Below are 23,043 nucleotides of genomic sequence, written 5' to 3' on the forward strand. Positions count from 1 at the left end.
TTTGCAAATTTTTCAAGACCAAGATGGCGTGGACCGCGAGGAAACCGCTCGATAAGTGGTCCCAAAGGATGCCACGGGTCCTGCCAAATATAAAATCTCTCTCCAGTGCCTATCTGGTAGTCCACGATAGAGCGGAGAAAAGGACGAAGCCTGAGCATTTTCCGCCATCCCCAAGATCCTCCATGCTTAGTGACTGTCCAAATCGATGTGTCCCGTAATTGGCCCTGGTAAAGCCACTGAACCCAGATGGATATCCCGTCACACCGGATGACATCACATAATTTCTTACTCATTAATACATGATTTAAGATAGATAAGTCCTTGAATCCAAGTCTCCCCTCATCCGCCGGTCGACACACATCTTTCAAGGCTACCTTGGTGTAGCCACTAGATGTCGTACCCTTCCATAAAAAAGTCCTCAGCCTCTTCTCAATTTCATTGATAACTTTCTTAGAAAGTATGAACGCAGATGCCCAATATAAGCTCAAAGTCGAAAGCATGGATTTGATGATTTGTACCTGCCCCGCATATGATAAAGAGATCCCTTCCCATCCAGTAATTCGTGCATCAATTTTTGAAATAAGTGGTTGACAGTCAAAGATTGACAGTTTAGAAGAGATTAAGGGAAGACCCAGATACCTCATTGGAAGGTGCCCCTCCTAGAAACCCAAAATTTCCAACATCTGGTCCTTCACTACTTGTGCCGAACGGCTGATGATTAAGTGGCTTTTTTGAACGTTCAATCGAAGGCCCGACAATTCCACAAACCAATCCAATCCTTCCTTGAAGACTCTGGTTGAGTCACAATCAGCTCTGCAGAATAGGAGAAGGTCGTCTGCAAATCCCAACTGGAAGACCTTAGAATTCTCACACTTCCAATGGTAGGTGAATAGCATGTTCTGCTCAATCCGTTGTAGGAAATGTAGATGTAAAGCTTCCATAATAAGGACAAACAGATAAGGAGATAGGGGGTCTCCCTGTCGTAGTCCTCTCGCTCCTGTAAAGAATCCATGAGGCTTTCCATTGAGATCGATCGAGTATGATGTTGTGGAAACACACTCCTTGATCCACCTTGTGAACATAGGTGGGGATCTGAATAACTACAGCACTGCTAATAGGAAGTCCCACTCCACCGTGTCATAGGCCTTCCTTATATCCACTTTAAGCGCGCATATGGGAGATAGACGCATCTGATTATAGCCCGAGAACAATTCCTGGGCTAACATAATGTTGTCCCCAATGCTTCTTCCCGGAATAAATGTTGTCTGGCAGGGGCTAATAATCTTGTCCAGCAGCACACTAAGTCTTTGAACAAGTAGTTTCGCAATGATCTTGTATAAAACATTGCAGCAAGAGATCGGTCTAAAATCATTAACCGACATTGGAGTGTGTACCTTTGGGATCAGATTGTTTATCAATTTACTATATTAACTATACAAAAATTTGCACTTTAGATTTATAACTATTTTTCAATCAAATTTTTTTTATCACATGTGATATTTAAGAATTATATAATATGATATTTTTTACATATGCACATCATGTGATGTCTTTTCAGTAAAAAAAAAAAAAAACAATCGTCTATAGTAAAATTGCAAATTTCGCAAAGTTGAGATAGTAAGTTGATACAAAAAAGAATTTCGATACAAAGTACATGAATATATTCGAACTATATTTTTGGGTAAATTGTATTTTGCCATTCGAACTATACTCGTTTTATACATTCATCGAAACTTCTTTCTATATCTACTTACCATTTCAACTTTGAAAAATTTACACTTTACCATATATGACTTTTTTGTTGATTTTTGTTGAAAAAATATCACATGCTGTGCATATATGAAAAATATACATCGCATAATCCTTAAATCACATGTGAACATGTGGTGATTTTGTGACAAAAAACTATGACAAAGTGAAAAATTTCATAAAGTTGAAATAATAATTGTCAAAAAGAAAAATTTAAACAAACAAAGTGTATAAACGAATGTAGCTTGGATGATAAAATACAATTAACCTTGTATATTTAGGGATAAATTATAATGACATTTCTTGAAATTAAATTTAAATACATAAATATGTTTTATTTTGTGTAAAATTACAAATACATCTTTTCAGAATGTTAGTGTACTATATTATAGAGAGTGTTTATGTAAACTTTTCTTACTGAATGTGAATGTATTTATAATTGAACTATAATCTCCTGGGGAGTAATTTGATTCTAACCTCACGGAATGGAATTGAAAAAGGTACGAAATATTTAAATATTTAGACCTAAATGGATATTAATGTAATTTACACTGTATACAATCCAGTAACATTTTTCCTTTATGATAGGAACAAAAAATAATAAATCTCAAATAATTCTTCTTATTTGATATTGTAAGCTGAAAAATTACTGCGGTCCTCTTTGTTCAATCATTACCTAGATATACATACATACATATATATATACATATACAATATTTTTTTTTTTTAAACTCAAATATAGTACTAATACAAAAACATAAAACACTACACAAACAAGAAATGATATTTATGACGTTTTCTATCCTCCAAAATTCTAAAACCAAACCTCTGCCTTCAATTTATCCATTTGAACTAAACTAAACATCCAACAAATTCTACACTACATTGTTTTCAGCAAATGACCACTGAAAACTAATATATGCAAACAAGCCTCGACTTTCATGGGCTTGCTACAAGTTCTTCAGAAAGCCTGGGTACATTCTAAATTATGAACAGCTTTAATGGAGATAAAATTAACAGCAAAAAGACAATGAGAAACGAGCGCGAAATCAATTTATTGCAGAAACGCCAGATAACGTATTCCGCGTGTTGATTGTTTCCTTACAGGAGAACAGAAACAAGCAATTTTACGCTTGATCTTTGTAGTGGCAAAGAAAAACAACTCAGGAGCGGTGAAGCCTAAATATTGGCAAAGTCTAACTTATGTGGGTACAAGCCCCAAAAATTGACCTTATGAGTCCAGTAGAAATCCCAGGAAAGGGAAACTGCACAATAGAAGAAACAGTACCGAGTTGTAGGACGTCTTGAATATGCTGAAATTCCAGCTTGTGATCAGATAAATTTCCCGTTGCAGTGGCTATTTAGTAGTGTTATATTTCGCAAGAAAATAACTTCTATGCCATCACAAAAGAAGCCTTCGAATGTCGCTGAAATTTGACCGTAATGCTTTCAAGAACGTTCCTGCAAAACATATTGTTTCTAGAATTACATACAAGAATGGATATGGTAAAGGGAAGCGAACATAAGAAAGAACACTAATCGTCTCTTGTACTCATTGAGATGAGATGAGGCAGATGTTTTTCCATAACCACTTTAAACAAACTGACTGGAGAATAACTAATATAAATTGCAAATTGAGAAATATTTCTTGGGTTGTAATTGGTAAATGAACTATATCGAGCCCCATGTCAGATGAAGATGTTAAGTGCTTGAAATTTTAGCATTGGCATTAGAGATCAAGAGTCTTTGACACTTTGAAATTGAAAGACACTCGAACATTTGTAAAAATATAAGACCTGACCTCCTAACCTTTACTTGTTTTTTCTTCTTTGGTTAGAAGAGGGAGAGAGAGAGACAAGAGTCAGAGAGAAATGTGGGCCACACCAAGGAGATGGCCTCACAAAACTTATCAATATTTATAATGGGGAAATGCAACTAACACAATTCTCGCAACAAATTGAAGAGTAATCCTCATAGCATTAAATACCTCCAACTTTTCCATCAAAAACACGATGGTCAGCAGACAATGTTAAGTTCATTTTTGTAAAAACACCAGGCTTCTCGATCCCTGAAACAAGAATATCCAAGTTAAAAAATATCACAAAAAAAGAAAAAAGAAAGTTATCACAAATAGATCGTAACAGAATCTTGAATTGAAGAATAAGCATATATGTGTACCGTCATCTCCAACAACTGGCTCAACAACTTGGTTTCCCCGACCAACAGCTAGAATACCAGCCTTAAAGATAGAAATCGCCAAATTATCAAAATACGTAATCAGTTAATGATATCCATAATACCAAATTGTGTTTTTGTATCTATATATTTGCATTTGTGTGTGTGCATACAAACAAACTCAGAGAGAGAGTGACAGAACCTGAGGTGGGTTTATAATTGCACAAAAATTATCGACAGGAAACATCCCCAAGTTCGATATGCTGCACGAGAACGGAAAATTTATGATGCTTTAGAAGAAACAAAAACCAGCTAGTTCAATATGTCAATATATGAGCAAATTAAGTGCAACATGAAGTCACCTGAAAGTGCCACCTTGGAACTCATTTGGCTTAAGCTTTCCAGCCCGTGCTTTTTCAGCAAGTTCTTTAACCTAGGAAAAATCAAAAGTGGAAAGAGAAAAAATGTTAATCTAGAATGAATGACATCACAAAATAAATACTCCACAAAGACAAGACATTTTAGACAAGGAAGACGTCCCAGTATGCACCTCCAAGGAAATAGATGATATAGATTTCTGATCAGCATTCCTAACTATTGGAGTCATCAAGCCCTGAATTGAGAGATAATGTGGTTAGAGTGATGAGAACAAGGCTATTACTTGTTGAGAAACATAGTGATTACTCATAGAATACCTTCTCTGTAGCAACTGCAATAGATATGTCAACTGAATCACATAAAACTATTTCACCTTTTCCAGCATCCCAATAAGCTGCAGAGGATTATAGAAAAGCATCAAAAGTCAGACTAATATTAAAAATAAACAGAATATTTATCACATCTAAACACATTCATCCAGGCAATTAAGAATCAAGTTAACCAAATCCAGCAAGCTGGATCACAAAAGAACAGATGATGACCTCAACCTTTCACTATCCAAGGAGAGATATTTGTTAAAGAAAAGAATATACAGTATTCACTGTTAACTCCCACTCATTTGAAAGCAAAGTATCCTTTTTTGAAGGTCGAACACATATACCATTATTTTCCCCAATTGGCTGCAGAGAGACTTGAAGCTAGGAAAACTAGTAGGGTACGTGGTCCCAGAGGATGGACTAGAATATTGCATATCAGCCAATGATCGAGACTAACAATTCTGATATTCTACAGGATTGTATTTTCTTTGAATTATTATCATTATCGTTATTGTTGTCATTGGCATCAATGTCTAATCAAATCACAAAAGGGAAAGTGTTAACCAAATGTTCGAACTGGGATTTTTATGACACTAGAAGACAGAATAGAGTGTTTGCAAACACTAAAAATTAGCACTTTTGAACTTCTAGCAGAAAACAAACTAATTTGAAGTGTTTGCAAATTGAGTTTATGCTTCAGAAAGAAAAGCAGACGTTGAAAGCAGGAAGGAGAGAGTTTCCAATTTCTCCTAGTATTTCTGTAAATGATCTATGATTCCAAGTTTACATTTACACTTGGTCCCATCTTTTTTGTTTTTTTACCAAACACTCCAACTTTAGATTATCTAGTTCTCACTACTTATTGCAAACACACTTCTCTTTTGCTTCCTTTCAAATTTTTAACTCTTTCTAAAATTTATCACTTTCTGAAAGTACCAAGTTTTGCACCCATAACTGTTTGGGTGAAACATGTCTGAAACACGTACGATTGATGTAAAAGCTTTGGGGAAAAAGTCAGCAGGCTACATGGTCCAGGTGAAAGAACTGTTATATTGCATTTGAGCTAAGCAATCTACTCATCTTTAAGAAAAATTTATTTTAGGGGAAGTGTGGTCAAATTACATACTGTCGCCTAGACAATTCAGCCATCAAATTTGCTTCCAATCTTTCTACGTATGATGCGGCTTTTTTTCTAGCTCAAAAGTAATATACTTGAGATTCTCTTAACAAGGTTGGACGCAGTTTCAATAATAAATAAAGGATCAGTAGTAAATAAAAGCGTCAAAGTGAAAATGTTTAAGGGAAAATAATAAAGAACTTAATGAGTGCTTTCTGCTCAGAAGCTTTATGGAAAATCTAAAAAGTGTTAGCAGGGGATCATTACACTAGAGAAGCCTTGGACCAACTTGAAGATGTGAACTAGTGGGGGATAGTGAGCAACTGATGGTCTAAGATGCATGAGAGGGAAATTTATTCAAACAACAGACTGTAAGAGATATTTATACCATTGAAATTATTTTCCCTATTGTTAAACATGCATGTTTCTTGCAATGCAAGTTGTCAGTTCCCAGTGCACTGTGGTAATAACCGGAAGGTCCTTATCACAGAGATAAACGGGAGGTAGTTAAAAATCAGGATTTCATCTCATAAAAAAGGTCGAGTTTCATCTGTAATTGACTGGTCTGAGGTTGACTTGAGCCGCGAACAAATCAAGGTGTACCAAACTGTAAAAGACCGGGCATAACCGGATTGTAGAAGACCGGGGCTACACCAAACTGTAAAGGACCGGGGCTAGTGAGTGAAAGCAAATACTAAGGTCAGGATGCCTTGGATAGTGTGTAAAGGCTAGGGTTATGGATTTCATTTTATTTAGGGTATATTACAACTACCTCCTATGAGGTTTGGCATCATTACCAATATCTCTTGTTGTTTGAAAAATTACAACTATGTCATTCAAATGGAAAATAATTGTGTAAACCTATACGGTGAAGTAAAAAAGTTGTGGGTAGGTAAAGTTATAATCCACAGGGCATATTAGTCAATAAATAAATATATGAAATTACAATTCATAATCCAAAGAGGGGATTGGATGAAAACCTAAAGATGCTAACTGAATGGGTTCGTTGTTAGACACGCGTTAAAATTACGAGGGGTATTTGTAATTTCACAAACAATGAGGAGGTATTTGCATTTATTTTGAACCTCAAAGGAGGTGGCTATAATTTACCTTTTTATTTATTACTGTCAACTAATCATATCTATACTTGATACTCTATGGCACAAAGAAATGCATTAGAAGTTATGGCAAATTATAACAAGCTCCCCTGAGGTTTGGCATAATTACGAATACCCCCTTGTTGTTTGAAAAATTACCAATACCTCCTAATTTTAACGACTGTCCAACAATTAGCACAATCCATTAGGTTTCCATCCAATTTTGTTTGTGAATTGACCAAATTACCCTTTTGAATTAAAAATTATAATTTTATTTATTTTTTAAAAAATTTTAATTTTTTTATGGACTAAATGGATAATTTTTTATAATTTTTAAAATTTTTCCATCCACCCTATTTAATTTTTTTATAAGTTTTTAATTTTTTTTAAAAAAATAAAAAAAATATTGTAAGGGTAAAGTTGACAATTTCATACCTCCATCTAAAGATTACATAGTTTCATCAAATATCAAGAGGGATATTTGTAATTTTTCAAACAACGAGGAGGTATTCGTAATTATCCCAAACCTTAGGGAGAGATCGTTGTAATTTACCCTAAAAGTTTCTGCAAGTCATGTTCAAGTGTAGTTGTATAGTATCCTTCCCTGTCCATATAAATACCTCCATAATTCAGGACCTTGTTCTGATTTGACAACAGTACATCAGAACTAAAATGGCAAAAGGTTTCCTAACTATGCTCCATTTCATAGGATAGAACTTTTCAAGACTCACAATAATACAACATGACTGACTGACCACAGACAGGACTTTTTCTTTTATTCTTTCTTCCCTGTCTTCCACAATTCACTAAAGTCAAAGCTAGGGGAACGTGATAAACACGAAAACACTTACCATTTGCTTCTGGTACATTTCTCAATGCAACAGCAACCGCTTTGATCACAATATCATTTACTGAGACTTTAACATCATAGTTGGCTGCAAAGCAAAAATAAAATAAGATCACTCAGCTCATAATAATATCCGTCAACAAACAGACTAACAGAGATAAAATCTACCTACCTTTAAGCTCCTTTCTGAATGAGAGTAGAGGATCCAGCGTAACATCTAGCAGACACCACAAAATATAAGTTTCATACTTGTACAATAACATGTAATGCTAAAAGAGAAATGAATGTTTGAAACCTGTCGACAAATATAAATGAGGGGTGGATTGTTTTGATTCCAATAAGCGTGTTGCTATCACCTATAAGCAAGTAAGAAGAAAGTCTTTATAGAATTATCAGGATAAAGGTCGGCAAGGATAATAAAAAATGTATGTAAGTGTATACAACTCCAGTTAATCGTTTTCATCTTACAAAGACTCCTTCAAAGAAAAATATTTAATGTAGACATAAATCAACGATTAGACATTCATTTCTTGTCTTTCCAAGATAACCAAATTGCATCATCTGTCCTCTAAACCTGCTATCATCAGGCCTCAAACTCATTCCAGAGAGGTTTTTGTCCTACATATGGATGCATAAGCAAGGCAACTTCAGGATGAAATTCTAAGGAGCATGCTAGGGCTCAAAGTTTGCTGATAGCATAGTTGTTAATAGTGCACGGCGCGCCATGGCGCTAGGCTCCCCTACAGCCATGGTGCACGGGGCGGCGGGGTCATTTTTAAATCACGGCTCACATTTACAAAAATAAATTATATATTTCATACATCAATAATGCACAAATAATTAAACATAAACACTAAAAACTATTTTAATCATCATACCATAAAAGAAATTTGCAAAATAATAAGTCTTAGGAAAAACAAAAGAGTTCAGAACATGCAACATCAAACAAATCCTACATAATCATTATAAAACAAACACAAAGACAAAATATCCATCAATCAAAATCCAAATCTTCCCCAATCTCATCATCATCATCCATTTTGCAAGAAATTTTAATTGATTCCTTTTTTTTTTAAATTAGCTGAGTCAAAGGCTAGGGCTTGATAGAGGCGTACCATGGTGTCGCCATATGCAAGCTCAGCGCCATTTTTTTTATAAAATGGAGCTGAGCCTGCACCTTGCGCCATGGCGCGCCATTAATAACACTGGCTGATAGTATTCAAGAAAGATAAAAGAAACAAGATCGTTTAAGTTACAGGATGCAGCCACAAATATGGAATTTGAAATGAAACAAATTAGCAGTATTTAGACAAACGTAGTTTGTTCAAGAGAAAAGCATGCATCAATATGAATTGAATATCTGTTTCTCGTCAATCTGTCAGAAGAATTGAATCATTGGCACATCTCTAGTGCTCGAGTCTTTTGCATCTTCAAATATGGGGAGCACACAAAACTGTTTCCATTTGTAAATCTATCTATTGTAGTAAAAATGTCCCGTGATTGGATGCAGAAAGAATGGATCTTTTGTGTGATGAAAACTGAGGCAAACTTTGATAACCAGCTCTATGAAAAAGCCAAAATTATTTGCAAGTATGTAGATATATCAAGGAGTACAGGTAGCAGGATCACATTAGCACCTTAACCATTTGGCAGGAATGAAACTCAGAAGTAACTTCCTTTTATATTTATGCTAAAGACAAATTACCAGTGAGCTTATTTCAAAATTTTCTCAGACAAATAATCCTTTCTTTTCACCATCAGGAGAGTTCAGCTTAATGTCTCCATATGCTTCACCACTATCACACATTACATTCAAAAGATTATTCCTACTCAATTCTGCAATCATCAATTCACACAGCCAATTATTTATGGCCTAAATTGTTCTCATCTACAAAATTCAACAAGATTGCATCCTCCACTCAGTTTGGTAGCTATTAATCCTTTCTAGCGGAAACCAGAAACTTTTAATAGCATCCATTAATTGCAGAGCAGCAATAGGCATATACAATATAAGCTGCAATTGCGAACAACTCTCTCCAGGAAATAATCCGTCCAGAAAACATTTGAGCATTTATAACTAAATGCGGAGGAAGGAACTCAGATTTATCTGACACCATTATTCACTAAACTGTCAATAGAAGAAGACATAAATGAATTATACTTAAGAGTATACACAAATTTAACTCAAGAATTGATTTCATACCTTGCGAATTTGACTATTAGGCAAATCTTCATATGCAGCTGTCTGCTGTACAGTGGATTTTGATGCCGTTGATGCAGAAGGAGGATGAGGGGGGGCTGGATCTAATGAAGAAATCTTCTCCTTAGATCCAGAGACTTTGGCAGATCCTTTTCCAGACTGTATTGCTGCTAAAACATCCCCCTTTAGCAAAGTACCACGGGGACCAGATGCCATTATTGATGATGCATCTAATCCATGTTCCACAAGTAGTAACTTCGCGGCAGGACTAATTCGACTATGACTTGTTTTCTGAGTTTTGACTTCCTTTGCAGTATTCTTCTGAACAGGCTTTTCATCTTTGACACTCAGATCGAGACTAACAGATGATTTTACAGCTTCAAGGTCATTAGGATCCTCAACCTAGCAAGTTATATTTCTCCATATGAACTTGATCATTTGCTAATGATTCACAATCAGCAACATGGGAAAACCGCTTTTTCTTTTTAGCGGCAAAAATGTGGGTTTCAGACAAGTTTAAGCATTACGAACTCACAGTTATTGCAATGGGCTGACCCACAGCCACGTCTTTTGATCCTTCCGGAGCCAAAATTTTGGCCAAGAACCTGAATTTAACAAGAGAAAAACTATATTGAAACATACAAATTTTTGAAGTAGGAACTGCAGAACTCATGCCAACTGCTATGCTAATGAAATATATAAAACCATTTTATTCAATTTCTAATTACATGAAGCACTTCGTAAATATACTAAAATAGGAATGGCCAGCCCACCCAGGTGCGGTGGAATCTCTCAAAATTATGAAAAAGTACGTAGCAGTAGATAACAGCCTCATTGAAAATCTCAAGACCCATGACTTCAAGGTAGAATAAAGAGCATAATAGATTGATTTTGCTGTTTCCGGTTGTATTCTTTAAGGTTTCATACGGGCTTTTTTGTCTGAATCACATATGGCCAATCAGAAGTTGTCACGGAAAAGTTGAATGAACTCAAGAGGCCAAAATCTTAAGAATTCAACCAATAATGTTAAATATTTTTACCCTTCTTCAAGACTCTCAAATTCAAGGGTCGCTTTGTCTGTTTCAATTTCACAAATAACATCACCAACCTCGATCTGCATCAACACAGAAAAGCATGCCTTCAATCTCTATGAAGTAGTTACATATAGCATATATGCTGTTGATAAAAAATGATGACCTTATCGCCTTCTTTTTTCCTCCATTTTGCGATATTTCCCTGGTTCTGTGGATAGAAAGAGAAAAAGAAAAGTGAGGAACACTCTTCAGCAGTGAACAAAAGAATAAAACACAATATCAAAGCACAAAACTCTAACAACAGTTGTTCTTACCATAGTTGGTGATAGTGCTGGCATTTCAAGAACGATATGAGGAGGAAGTTCAGAAGTACTGATGTTCACAGACCTTGATTCCTGTTTGCTGTCTCCATGTGTTGAAGCTTGTTCAGTGGTTGTTTTATCTTTGGCTTCTGATCCACTAACAGTTGCAGGGACATTAGCTATGTCATCTGGATCCTCCACCTAGTTAACCAGAGTAAAATAAGTTTTAACATCATACAAGATGATAATAGCATGAACTGATTTATTCTCTTAAGAAATAGGGACAAAAAGTGGTAACAGCAGATTCTCTGATTGGGAAAACTGTTCTTATGAAAGCATTTTCTTCAGCACCAGAAGCTTGGCAGTAAAGCTCAATATGTGTGTGTGTGTATTTATAAAACGGTGGAGGCTATCAAAAAGGATTTCAGTTTTATGATATAGCTTTTGAGATGATCCTAGATAGAGTGGAGGAAGAAAAGGATCCAGGCTGCCCTATATACACAAGAGATAAGGCTTTTTAAGTTGGGGTAGATGTTCTAGTATTCTAATTCTGTGTTTGAACAAACCAAACTGTGTAATAGTACATTTAGCATTTGAAAGGACCTTTGTTCTATTCTGCACTTCATAAAGAGAAACATAGGAAGAGAGAGAATAACATAAGAAGTCTAGGGCTATAACCGTAATTGCTATAGGCTGTCCCACAGGCACATCCTTGGAACCTTCAGGCACCAGTATCTTAGCCAGAAACCTGCATATTAAGTTCAATGTAAATTAAATGTTCTATCAAGTAGCCTGCATAAAGCTTTCTGTGGTGATCACTGTAATTATATTAGTAAACATGCAACAAAAACAATAAGAAAACAATTAAAACCCAACTAGAGCAATCTAGGACACCCTGATGAAAAATCAAAAAATAAAGAGTAAATACAATAGAAAACCAAACCTAAGCAATTTTGGAAAAGATAACTAAACCAACGCATTAATCTATATGAATATAAACTTGACAATGTTTCATCAAATACACTTTACATGAGACTAGGCAGTCTATCAAGATGCAAGAACAGATTGAAACCAGAACTTACCCTTCTTCAAGACTTTCAAACTCGAGAGTAGCTTTGTCCGTCTCTATTTCACATATCACATCCCCCACTTCAATCTGTTGGATCCAGAAGCAGAAAAAAGGTCGCATAAACTTATGTCTACTTAGATATCTCATCTATACCCTGTGGTATGTCCTTCATGCTTTCAAGTCATCACATTTTTCTGCAGTTACACTTGGATGATACTATATACTAGGAATAAATATGAATATCCTATTCCTAGTAATGGCAACTTTACCTTGTCTCCCTCCTTCTTCCTCCACTTTGCAATGTTACCTTGACTCTGTAAGAAGTATACAAGCCAAATCAGAGTGCTCATGATGGAGCTAAAATTGTAAACATATATACCTCCCTTAGAATTCATGTTACCATTGTAGGTGACAAAGCTGGCATTTGAAGCACTATATGCTCAGGAAGCTCTGCAATAGCAAACTTTGTTAGTAAGTACCCAACTGAAATAAAACATCAGCAAGTAAATCCATCATGTTCTCATCTATGTTTCTTAGAATATTAATGACTTCAAGCTTTAAGGTTAATTGCTTGTACATGGAAATTTTAGCAGAAGTCCCTGGAGAGTGAAAAACCTGCTTTTATATTTACATAGTTCTTCCTTAGTTTTTTTCCAAAAAGGCAAACTCTTGAAGCATAGGAAGTTGACAGCCTAAGTTTCAGACTTACGCACTTCATCACCAGTTTACTCTCCAACCTCCCCGTATTTTCTTCCCAATTCTTGCACAAGCAAGTATCTGGGATTCAAAAATTAACTCCACTAGAGAGGGTTTAAATACTGGATGTCAGAAATCAATAAACGAATTCAACCAACCCAATCTCTTACGTCAAATAAGGGGCCAGAATCCAATGTACAAGTGCAAGAGATGACAGAGAAGCAACTATTCCCTTCCCATTAGAGTTAAGACATCAGAGCTATTTCCACGTGTTTGAAAAGTTCAAAGTTGCTAAATGACCTTCGCAAATAACTATTGCAAGAATGTAATATTTGAACTACAACTTTTCAAAACTGATTCTCAAAGATTAGACCATGAAAAATGAGATGATAAAGAAGTTAAGTGGGCCAAAAGCTATTGAAATGTCGAAGCCACATTTGGGATAGAATTGTTAATCAAGCCACCTTCCTAAATTTGACACAGAAATGTCCGAGATAAATTTGGATGATAGATTTATGTTGAATGAAAAGAGTTGTACCTTTAGATGAATAGCGGCGGGCACCAATTTGAAACTGTAAAAACCCAGATACTATAGTTAGAAAAAGAAACAATGGTTAACGCAAATCATCTATAGAATATCACAACCAACCTTAATCTTAGAAGGATTATGATGAATGCCATTGACCATTGAAAAAGATGCCGGCCTGCTGGATTTCATCATAAGTTAATGGAAAAGAGATACTAAAATGATGGATTTACATGTTCACTTAATTGATCAATAATGCTCCAAATAGACGGTTTGATTATAACACTACAGAACTTTTCCATCTAAGATGCTCAGGTGAGAACACAGGAAAAGGAAACAGTTTAGGACTACAAGGAGCCATGACCAAGTGTCAAACATATATCCTATAATAACCACTCTAGCTTATGGCTCAGTTGTCACAGAAACCACACCACCTAAACCTAAATGAACCCCCATAAGCATTACACGGTGAAAATTTCATCATGAATCTATCTGAAATGCCTTTCGTTTGTACTACCAAGAAATGCATCTAAACATAAAGTAAAAAGGTACTCATGTACTATTTAAAAGATATAAAAGCAATCAAAGCCTATTAAGTGGTATGCTGTGAATGGAAACTTAATGAGCTAAACTGGCAATTGGCTTAGCATTATGGTGATGTAGATTATCTTCTACGTTGTCTTAAATCTAATGAGACAATATATACACAATGGAACACAGGAAAATGAGCAGTAAGTTAATTTATATTATCTTATACTTAGTGTTAACTCAGATGTGAAAATCTCGAAACAATACGATTCAGGACGTCAGCTAAAAGGTAAAGTAGTAAAAAGTAAAGATTGAGACGATGAATAAAGATACCAGAAAGCAAAATGTCAATAAGTATAATACAAGTGGGGACTAATTGGGAATAATGAGATTAACAAAACAAGCAAGAAGGGAATAAAAGATTAGCCGGCAAATGCAAACCTTAATAGTGATTCTGCAACATCAGTACTCGAGTTTAGGCCCCTGTGACTACAGAAACAGTATATTGCAATAAGATGATGAACAAGAATATAGAGGTATAACTAAAGAAATCATAACAAACATTAACAAAGTGGTAACAAGATCAAGTCAAGAAGCCTTCAGCCAAAACAACTTTACTAATAGAAGATCTACTATGTCACAAATTCATCCGCATCTGAAAATGGCTGATTTTTCAGAAAGCATGTACACATAATTGATTATCAAAATTTGTGTTCACTGAAACAACCAAACGTGATAAGGACCTCATGAAATGCTATTTACCACAAAAATGTCTCAGATGCGTATGTTTATCGAATTGATAATGCACATTTCTACTATCCATCTTAAACCCAAAAGTGCAAGCAGCATGCTCATAAGATGTAATTGATTTTTCTTTTATTTTTCACTTTCACGAAAGTCTATACACAGACACACTGTCAATGATTATCAGCCTTAAGCATCCACTACTTGAGTCAGCTACCTAGTAGTCAATCTTCCATAAATATAATTCTACTACTAGTTCATTAGCTTAATCAAACAATTCCAAAGTTAAAATTTTGAAGCTGACACTACTAACGTATGTGCATGATTAGTGATTCAGAATAAAGAGCCCTGGTATCCTAAAATCCAGGAATTCAGTGAAATGAGAGGCATTAGGTTCTTTCCCAGTAGCATAGAAATGAGGTACGAAAGAAAAAGGCTTCATAAGCCCAACATTAATTATCCAAAGTTTCAAAATTTCTCAAAATGCCGACTCTACCAAAGAAATGCCTAAACGTTACTTGTTCTTCAACAATTCAAAAAATCCTCCTACATATCCTATTCATCACTCGTCCCCTATTTCATATTAAAAGTTCAAATAAAAACAAAATAAATGCAGCACAAAATATAATATTTACTTTCAACATTTTGACTCATTTCCCGCATTGGACCACTCCACCAACCAAATCAACCTTTTCTAAAATCATTTCTCCTCTAATTAGATCAAAAATAACGAAACGACCGAAAACAACCAGATTAAATTGCTGCAAGTCTAGAAAAAGCGTTACCGATCGAGAGATGTGTGATTGGAGGAGAGGGAGAGAAAGCGAGCCCTGAGAAGAGACGGAGCTCGGCGGATCACCGGATTCCGAAGCCTGGACAACGCCATAGATCATTCGCTGCAATTTCACCTTTTTCTTCGCTCCCCTTTCTTCAATCTGTATGCACGCAGCAGCACACGTAGAGTAGAGAAAGGAATTTTACTGTTTGTTCTTTGTTTAATCAATTGGGCTTTTGTCTTTTCAAGCTATGGCGGGCTGTTGCGGGCCTCATGCCTCAAAGGTTGGTGAGTCAAATATGATGTCTAAATAAAGGATTCAAGTGCCAATTAGATCTACCAACGCATGTCTTATGTTAATGGTTAAATTTGAATTTCTATTCACAAGCTTCAGATTATATGTAATTGGCTTGAGCTTCACTATATATATGAAGTTATTTATCTCATTTTACATGCGTTTATTATAATTTATTTTATTAGTCGTAGTATATTGATCACTTTATGTGTGTTTATTGCATTTTATTTTATTTTTCTTAGTGTAGTGATATATTGGTCAAATCAACATATTATCGAATTTATTAAGATATTGATACAGTCGTATAATTACCATATGGGGAAAAAAAATTTGGTCCATTAATTTTGTTCGCGATTAATTTTAGTACACTAACTTTCGTTGATATCACATTTTGACCAATAATTTACAGAAATGGGTCAATTAAAAATAAATTAGGATTTTATTGCCAATTTTCTGGCTAATTTAAATATTTCCACCGGAAATTGCTTACTTGGCAAGGCCATGCTGAAAAAGCAGCCAATATAGCCACGTGTATTTCCACGTAGATAATGATGTGTACATCTTGTTAAATTATAAGTCACGTGCAAAGCATGTGACTCTTCTCAGTCAAATTCTTCAGAAGCAAAACGAACAGAAGCAGAACTCCCCAAATTCTTCAGCCCTAATTTCTCTCCCCTCTTTTACGATTTCACTCTATTATTGTGTGAAATCTAAAACTTTTGCTACTAAAATAGTGGTGATGAGAGACTCATCCCTCAATGGAGATCCTCCCCCCGATTACGGTTAGTTTTCATCCCTAAGTATCGTATTTTTTTACTCGACTATAAATAGATTTCGTGTATTGTCTTTGTCAACCACCCATGACTAAAAATTGTGTTGAATGATGTTTGTTTTTCGTGTTAAAAGGTGTTGTCTTTTTTACATGTAAACACTGTTTTTTTAATTTGTTTTGTACTTTTTAATTTATTTTTTGTTCGACAAGCATGTCGGTAGATTGTGGTTTCTTCTATTATTAAAAGCATGTTGGCAAATTGTGGTCCCTTCATGTATTAAAAGTTATGTGTTGGTACATATTGGCAGATTGTGGTTTCTTCTATTATTAAAAGTTGTGTGCTGGTATGCATGTTGGTCCCTCCATGTTTGTATTTTCTTCTATGATTTTTTGTATTATTTTTGTTGTTGTTCTTTTTTTGACAATGTTATTTCTGTTGTTCTTTTTTTTTTTTTCCAGCCAGCAATGGTGGGCTCATTACAATGAGTATTCATTATGGGGGAGTATGACAAAAACAGGATATATGGGAGGGGAAACCTATAAATTTGACAATGTTGAGTACAAATATGTGGGCCTTGGTACATTGAATGCGTTAGGCAACTATGTCGGAATTAGAGTGGACAAGACTTACTTTATAAAAGAAGGTAAAGTGTTGAAAGAAATAACTTCAACTTTAGCCTTGAATGATATATTTGTTAAAATTCAGCATTTGAGGGAGGCAGATATCTATATAAATGGGCGGATAGTTACTCAGGAGGGTGATGAGTCTGAGGGGGATGAAGTTGTGGGTGGCTTAGATGACAATAAGTTTTCTTCAGGGGGTGAGGAGTTTGATGATAGTGGCAGTGAGTATGAATATAAAATGAAAGAAGATCAGAATGAAGAGGAAGATGTGGCAGCTGAAAATGATGATTGTCCAGTTCAGGGGGATAAGATGGAACTACTAGATAATGTGATCAAGAGTTCAGTAAGGATGGAGGGCATAGATGCAGGAATGGTCATGGAAAATGAGGATTTAGGTAACCTGTCAGGTGAGGAGAATTGATATGGAGATGTGACGAATTAAACTCTAATAAGGGATCTGATACAGAGGAAAAAGGGAGATATTCCCTATATTCAATCCTTCATGCATATGGGACCCTGAGTTTGCTCTTGGAATGATTTTCAGCACCAAAAAAGAATTTAGAACTGCAATCCAGTCACATGTAATTAAAACAAAGAGAAGCATAAAGTTTGCTAAAAATGATAGAAAATATGTGCATGCAAAGTGTTTTGATAAAAATTGTAAATGAAGAATACATGCCTGCCAAGTGAAAGGTGAATGCACATTTCAGATTAGAGATTATGTTCTTGAGCACACATGTAACATCTCATTTAATGTGATGAACATGAAGTCAAGCTGGTTGTCTAAAAAATACTTTCATAAGTTCAAAACTGATCCTAAAAGAACTGTTAAGGGGTTCAGAATTGATGCAATTGAAGATGTAAAGGTTAACATCTCAAGAAACCAAGCTGCAAGAGCAAAAAAGCTTACAATGATCATGCTTGAAGGTAATGAGCAGAAATTTCATATTGAAATTGTGCAGAAATTTGATGTGATGAGCAGAAATTTGATATTGAAATTGTGCATAAATTTCATGTTCCAATTGTATGTGTGCAAAAATTTCATATCCCAATTGTATGTGTGCAGAAATTTGATGTGTCAATTTGATGTTCCAATTGCAGAAACTTGTGTATGTGTACAGAAATTGAAATGCAATTGGCAGGAATTGAAAATCCAATTACAGTTCCATTCCCATCCCTTAATCAACACCAAATTTAAAAAAAGTATAGATTGATAAACAATTCATAGATACATTCACCAAAAGCATTTGACACCAAATCCTACTTAAATACACTTAAATTACATACACCCTACTAAAATAAACTTAAATCATACACATCATACACAAAGTAGAACCTAAAGCAAAACATAAGAACGACAATTATAGAAATTAATTTCCATTTTCTACATTTTCTTTTCAGCTTTGCAAAATCCTCCTCAAATCTTTTTCATTTCTTCAATCTTAGCTTCGTATCCGGAACATTTTGCTAGCAATCCAAGGATTATAATCTTTGCCCGAGCACACATTGGTGGATCTTCCCAATAAAAAAATCCACATCCTTCGGTCTACACAAGAAATGAGGAAAAATTTGCAAAAAAAATAACTGAGAAAAATGGGCAAAAAATTGCAGAAAAAATCGAGGAAAACCAGTTCACAAATGCAGAAAAATTGAGAAAAAAAATGGAAATTTCAAGGAGAAAAATGAGAGAATAACCTTGTAATCTTCACAAGAATGGAACCTTCTAACTGGGTTCTCATTAATCCATGAAGTCCTAACCATAGCTCTCTTTCCACAGTAGCACAAAATCGGTCTTGAGATGGCATACATGTTTTGAAGACGGGATGAGGATGGAAGCAAAATGGGAAAGTAATGGTAATTTTTTTCCTTTTTATTAGTTGGTAATTGGCTTTGGGAGAAAAACTAACATTTTTCCCTCCAAAAATTGCCACCTCAAGTGCCATGTAACACTATAGTGCTACATGGAACTAAAAATCCCCAATTAAAGAGCATGTGCATTTTCCGGCAAAAAATCCAATTTCCGTTCGCCGATGTGCTTAATTGACCATTTCTGTAAATTATTGTTCAAAATGTGATAACAAGAAAAGTTAGTATACTAAAATTAATCGCGGACAAAGTTAATGGACCAAAAAAAAGTTTTTTCCTTACCATATTAAAAAAAGTGTAAAATGCAGACACTCTCTCCAATGTACGGGGTCATTTGTATTTTGCTCCCCAGCCCTGTTTTTTTTTTTTCTACACTTCGCCACCCGACCTTTGCTTTGTTGCACCTTGCATTTCTCGAGAAATGAAACAGAATATTCTGTCTGTGTGCATACCGCGGCTGAGAGTGATTTTAAATTCGATAAACTTGTACGGATTAAAAGCAGACAACCCCCGACATATGGGACCATTTGCACTTTACCTCAACCTTTTTACAAAAAACAAAATAGAATAAAATAAAATAAAATATGGAGAAAAGCTCTGGAAAATGGAGAAAAAAAGAGAAAATTTTTAAAAAAAAATTAATGCTTGATCTGCAGATGAAACCACTTCATGTTACAAGCCAAATGTAATTTTACACTGGCTGAAAATACACATATATATCTGATGGTGGCGCCACAGAAATGCATATGATTTTTTTTCCTTTTTTGGGGGGGTTGATTTTGCCTCTTTCTCATAGATGTGTATTTGATTTTATTGTGAAGTTGCACTCTTTCGTGATTTTTTCTCCTTTTTCCGATACTTTTCTCCATATTTTTTGTAAATTTTTTAATTTATTTTATTTATTTTGCTTTTGTTAAAAGATTGGGGGCAAAGTGCAAATGACCCCATACTTTGGGAGGTATTTACATTTAACCCTTACAATTTTATAGAACCCAAAATCACTCTTAGGAGAGTGAATACACGCGGATGGAATATTTTGTTATTGTTCCCTGAAAAGTGCATTTTGCAACAAATTCAAAAGGTTTAGTAGGGAACTATAAAACAAAAAAAATGATTGGGGGAGATGTTCAAATGACCCCATACGTTAGGGGGTGTCTGCATTTTACCCAAAAAAATTACCAAATAAATCATTGAAGTTTCTTAGAAAACTATTTATACGTGAGTACTAATATATTTTAATAGTAGTTTCTGATTAATTGTAGATATTGTTGAATGGTAATAATGATATGTTGATTAATATAATTATTAATATTGAAATTTATAAATATAATTATAACATGTTCAATTGAAATAAATAAATGTAATAATAGCCCCTCAGATATTTTGTCAAGCCCAAAGCTAAGAATATGGGCCCCCATCAAGACGCCCAACAGGTCTGGCGCTGCTAGCCCAAGAGTAGGGTACCAAGCCCATAGATTGTTTATTTTCTAATTTACATGGGAGGCCTCAAAATGAGCCCAATCCAGCAAGGTGATTCAGCATACAACAAGGATGACACGTCACGGATATTGTTGCCAATCATAAGACATGTTATACCAAAAATCTCTAACTAATTTTGTCTGAGCTAAATGAAGTCAGCTTATCAAGAAGCAGGTAAATGAATCCCCAGATTTTTCGGTTGTTGGGCAAGACCCCTTCAATCAGTCATAACTTTTTTCAAATAAGTCCAAATCTGTTAGTTAGCTAATGTGTGCAACTTTCTAATGGTATATTAATTACCCTAACTACTTTCCAGATCCTGCTCAACGCCTACTTATACATAGAGTAACAAATATCTATTATTCTTTCTCGCATTTCTCTCTCGATTTTCAACCATTTTCCAGCATATGTATGCTCTCCAAATGTATTTTATCACTTTATCATCATACTATCATTTAATTAAATTACCACACCATTGTTTTCACTTCATATCGAGTTTTTCCTTTCATTTATTCAGTAAAAGTAATTATTGGCTTAAGCATTCGAGTGATAACCTTAATTTTATAGGTTAGGATCACATTAGAGATCTTTTGACCCTTGTGGTGACGTTGCACCCCGGTATACATCATGGCGCCATTTGTGGGAACATTTGAGCTAGAGACGTGAGAAAAACTAGTTCCTATCATAGAGGTGATAATGACTCTTTTAAGGGGAACTCTTCCCTCCCTGCTACAACAGATTCTAATGTTCCACCTCCAAAATAGAAACTTGGGGTCATAATGCCCCCGTTCAAACTTTTGACCCAGCAACCCTATCTGCTGCCACCAACCAATTTTTCTTTGAGCAGTTCCACTAGTTCGTCATGGAAACCGCCCACTTAATTCCCCAAGGTTCCCAAACAAGTAGAGGCGGACTATCCATTCAGCAAGAAGACCTAAACTATAAGGAGATTTGTGAACTGATGAGATATCGCCTTTACTCCAATAGGACAGACCGGTACTTGTTGATGTTAGGGGGGGCACTAATGAGGAGTGTCTTGAGATCTGGCGCTCTCTCCAAAAGGAAGTAGTGGGACTCCACAAAAGCTGAGGAAAAAAAACCCAGCTGATGGAGAAAAGAATTCCCTTCAGTGTTAACGAGCACTTCAAGGCACCTTCACATCTATATGCTTACAATGGCACTATAGACCCGATTGAGCACATTCGTAAGTTCAATGCACCCCTGTTGAACAGGTATACTGATGGTATTAAATATCATGTATTTTTTACTACACTAACTGATTTTGTCCAACAATAGTTCAATTAGCTTCCAGCTTGTTCAATACGTTTTTTGTAGAATATAGCTCTCTCTTTCTATACCAGTTCACTAGTAGCAAGAAGCACAAAAAATCAGCCATCAACTTTTTTGAATTAAACCTGAGGAAAATGATACATTTGACAACATATGTCCAACGCTTTGACAACCCCATCTTGGAGGTTCCAACCACCCACCAAGAGGTGTTAATTGGTGCTTCCACACAATGACACCGGGTAAGACCTTTCTTTGATCCCTGAGGAGAAACCTGCAGCTAACTTCCATGACTTGCTAGCCTGAGCAAAGAAATACATGAATTTAGAAGATGCTCGGCTGGTGAAGATGGGAGACAACCATGATAGAAGAAGGGAGGGTGAGATTTCCTCCTCCCACTGGAGTAGGGGAAAACCCCAAAGACGGTTCAACCCTCTCAATCTAAAGAATGAATGTTTCACCCCCCATCACCAGCCTAACAATGGTTGTTGATGGCTATAGACAGTCACCCTGCTTTGCATTGGCACAAGATGTTGGGGAAGGACCTCAACTGCCCAAATATAAGTATATTTGCATGTACCACAGAGAGATGAGATAAAAAGGCTTATTCAAGCCGGTTACCTAAAGCACTATGTAGACAAGGATGCCATGAGCGATGAGAAGAGCACTTTACCATCGAGAGTTCCCTAAGAGCGGGATCGACTTGCTGATTCCTCAATGAGGTAGCACCAAAAGAAAAAAGCACCCACTGATGGAGCAAAGCCCGAAAAACATCCTATTTACTAAAGAGGTGATCCGCATGATAGAGGACAACCCATTGATTGGGATTCCAGGAGAGCTAAACAAGCACATGCTTACGTTGCCAGGACAATAGTGGAAATTGACTACAAAGTACTAGCATAGAATCCTACGATCCACTTCGGACCTGCTGACACACAGGAGTTCACTTACCCTATAATGATGATCTTGTTATTTCTGCTACTTTGGCTAATTATAAAGTATTTTTGTGGATTGCAGCTCAACATATATTATGTTTTATGAGGTCTACCAATAGATGGAGCTTAGTAATACCTTGTTGGAGCTACTAGACACCTCCCTATATGACTTTGCATGGGAAGTAGTACATCATCTAGGACAGATCTTGCTCCCCCTACCCTTAGGAGTGA

General features: G+C 35.6%; 1 protein-coding gene across 4 annotated transcripts; it reads right to left on the bottom strand.

Moving 5' to 3' along the window:
- On the bottom strand, window positions 2,777–15,837 carry LOC105161299 (dihydrolipoyllysine-residue acetyltransferase component 1 of pyruvate dehydrogenase complex, mitochondrial). 4 transcript variants are annotated; one of them, XM_020693347.1, is made up of 23 exons: window positions 15,565–15,837; window positions 14,477–14,518; window positions 13,631–13,685; window positions 13,520–13,553; window positions 12,686–12,735; window positions 12,555–12,599; window positions 12,299–12,372; window positions 11,895–11,964; window positions 11,229–11,417; window positions 11,078–11,122; window positions 10,921–10,994; window positions 10,416–10,485; window positions 9,884–10,282; window positions 7,976–8,036; window positions 7,853–7,897; window positions 7,685–7,768; window positions 4,620–4,696; window positions 4,475–4,537; window positions 4,287–4,357; window positions 4,127–4,187; window positions 3,928–3,988; window positions 3,737–3,817; window positions 2,777–3,210 (listed from the first exon to the last, which is right to left on the bottom strand). In XM_020693347.1, the coding sequence occupies exons 1-23, from the start codon at window positions 15,663–15,665 to the stop codon at window positions 3,152–3,154; spliced, it is 1,911 nt and encodes a 636-aa protein (XP_020549006.1). In that variant the 5' UTR covers window positions 15,666–15,837; the 3' UTR covers window positions 2,777–3,151. The 4 variants fall into 4 exon arrangements, with proteins under 4 accessions (XP_020549006.1, XP_020549005.1, XP_011077240.1 ...); XM_020693346.1 differs by having other exon boundaries at window positions 13,631–13,688; XM_011078938.2 differs by having other exon boundaries at window positions 13,631–13,688; window positions 14,477–14,524; window positions 15,565–15,836.

Source organism: Sesamum indicum, linkage group LG4, assembly GCF_000512975.1.
Source record: "Sesamum indicum cultivar Zhongzhi No. 13 linkage group LG4, S_indicum_v1.0, whole genome shotgun sequence".
In the NCBI taxonomy this organism is placed as follows: domain Eukaryota; kingdom Viridiplantae; phylum Streptophyta; class Magnoliopsida; order Lamiales; family Pedaliaceae; genus Sesamum; species Sesamum indicum.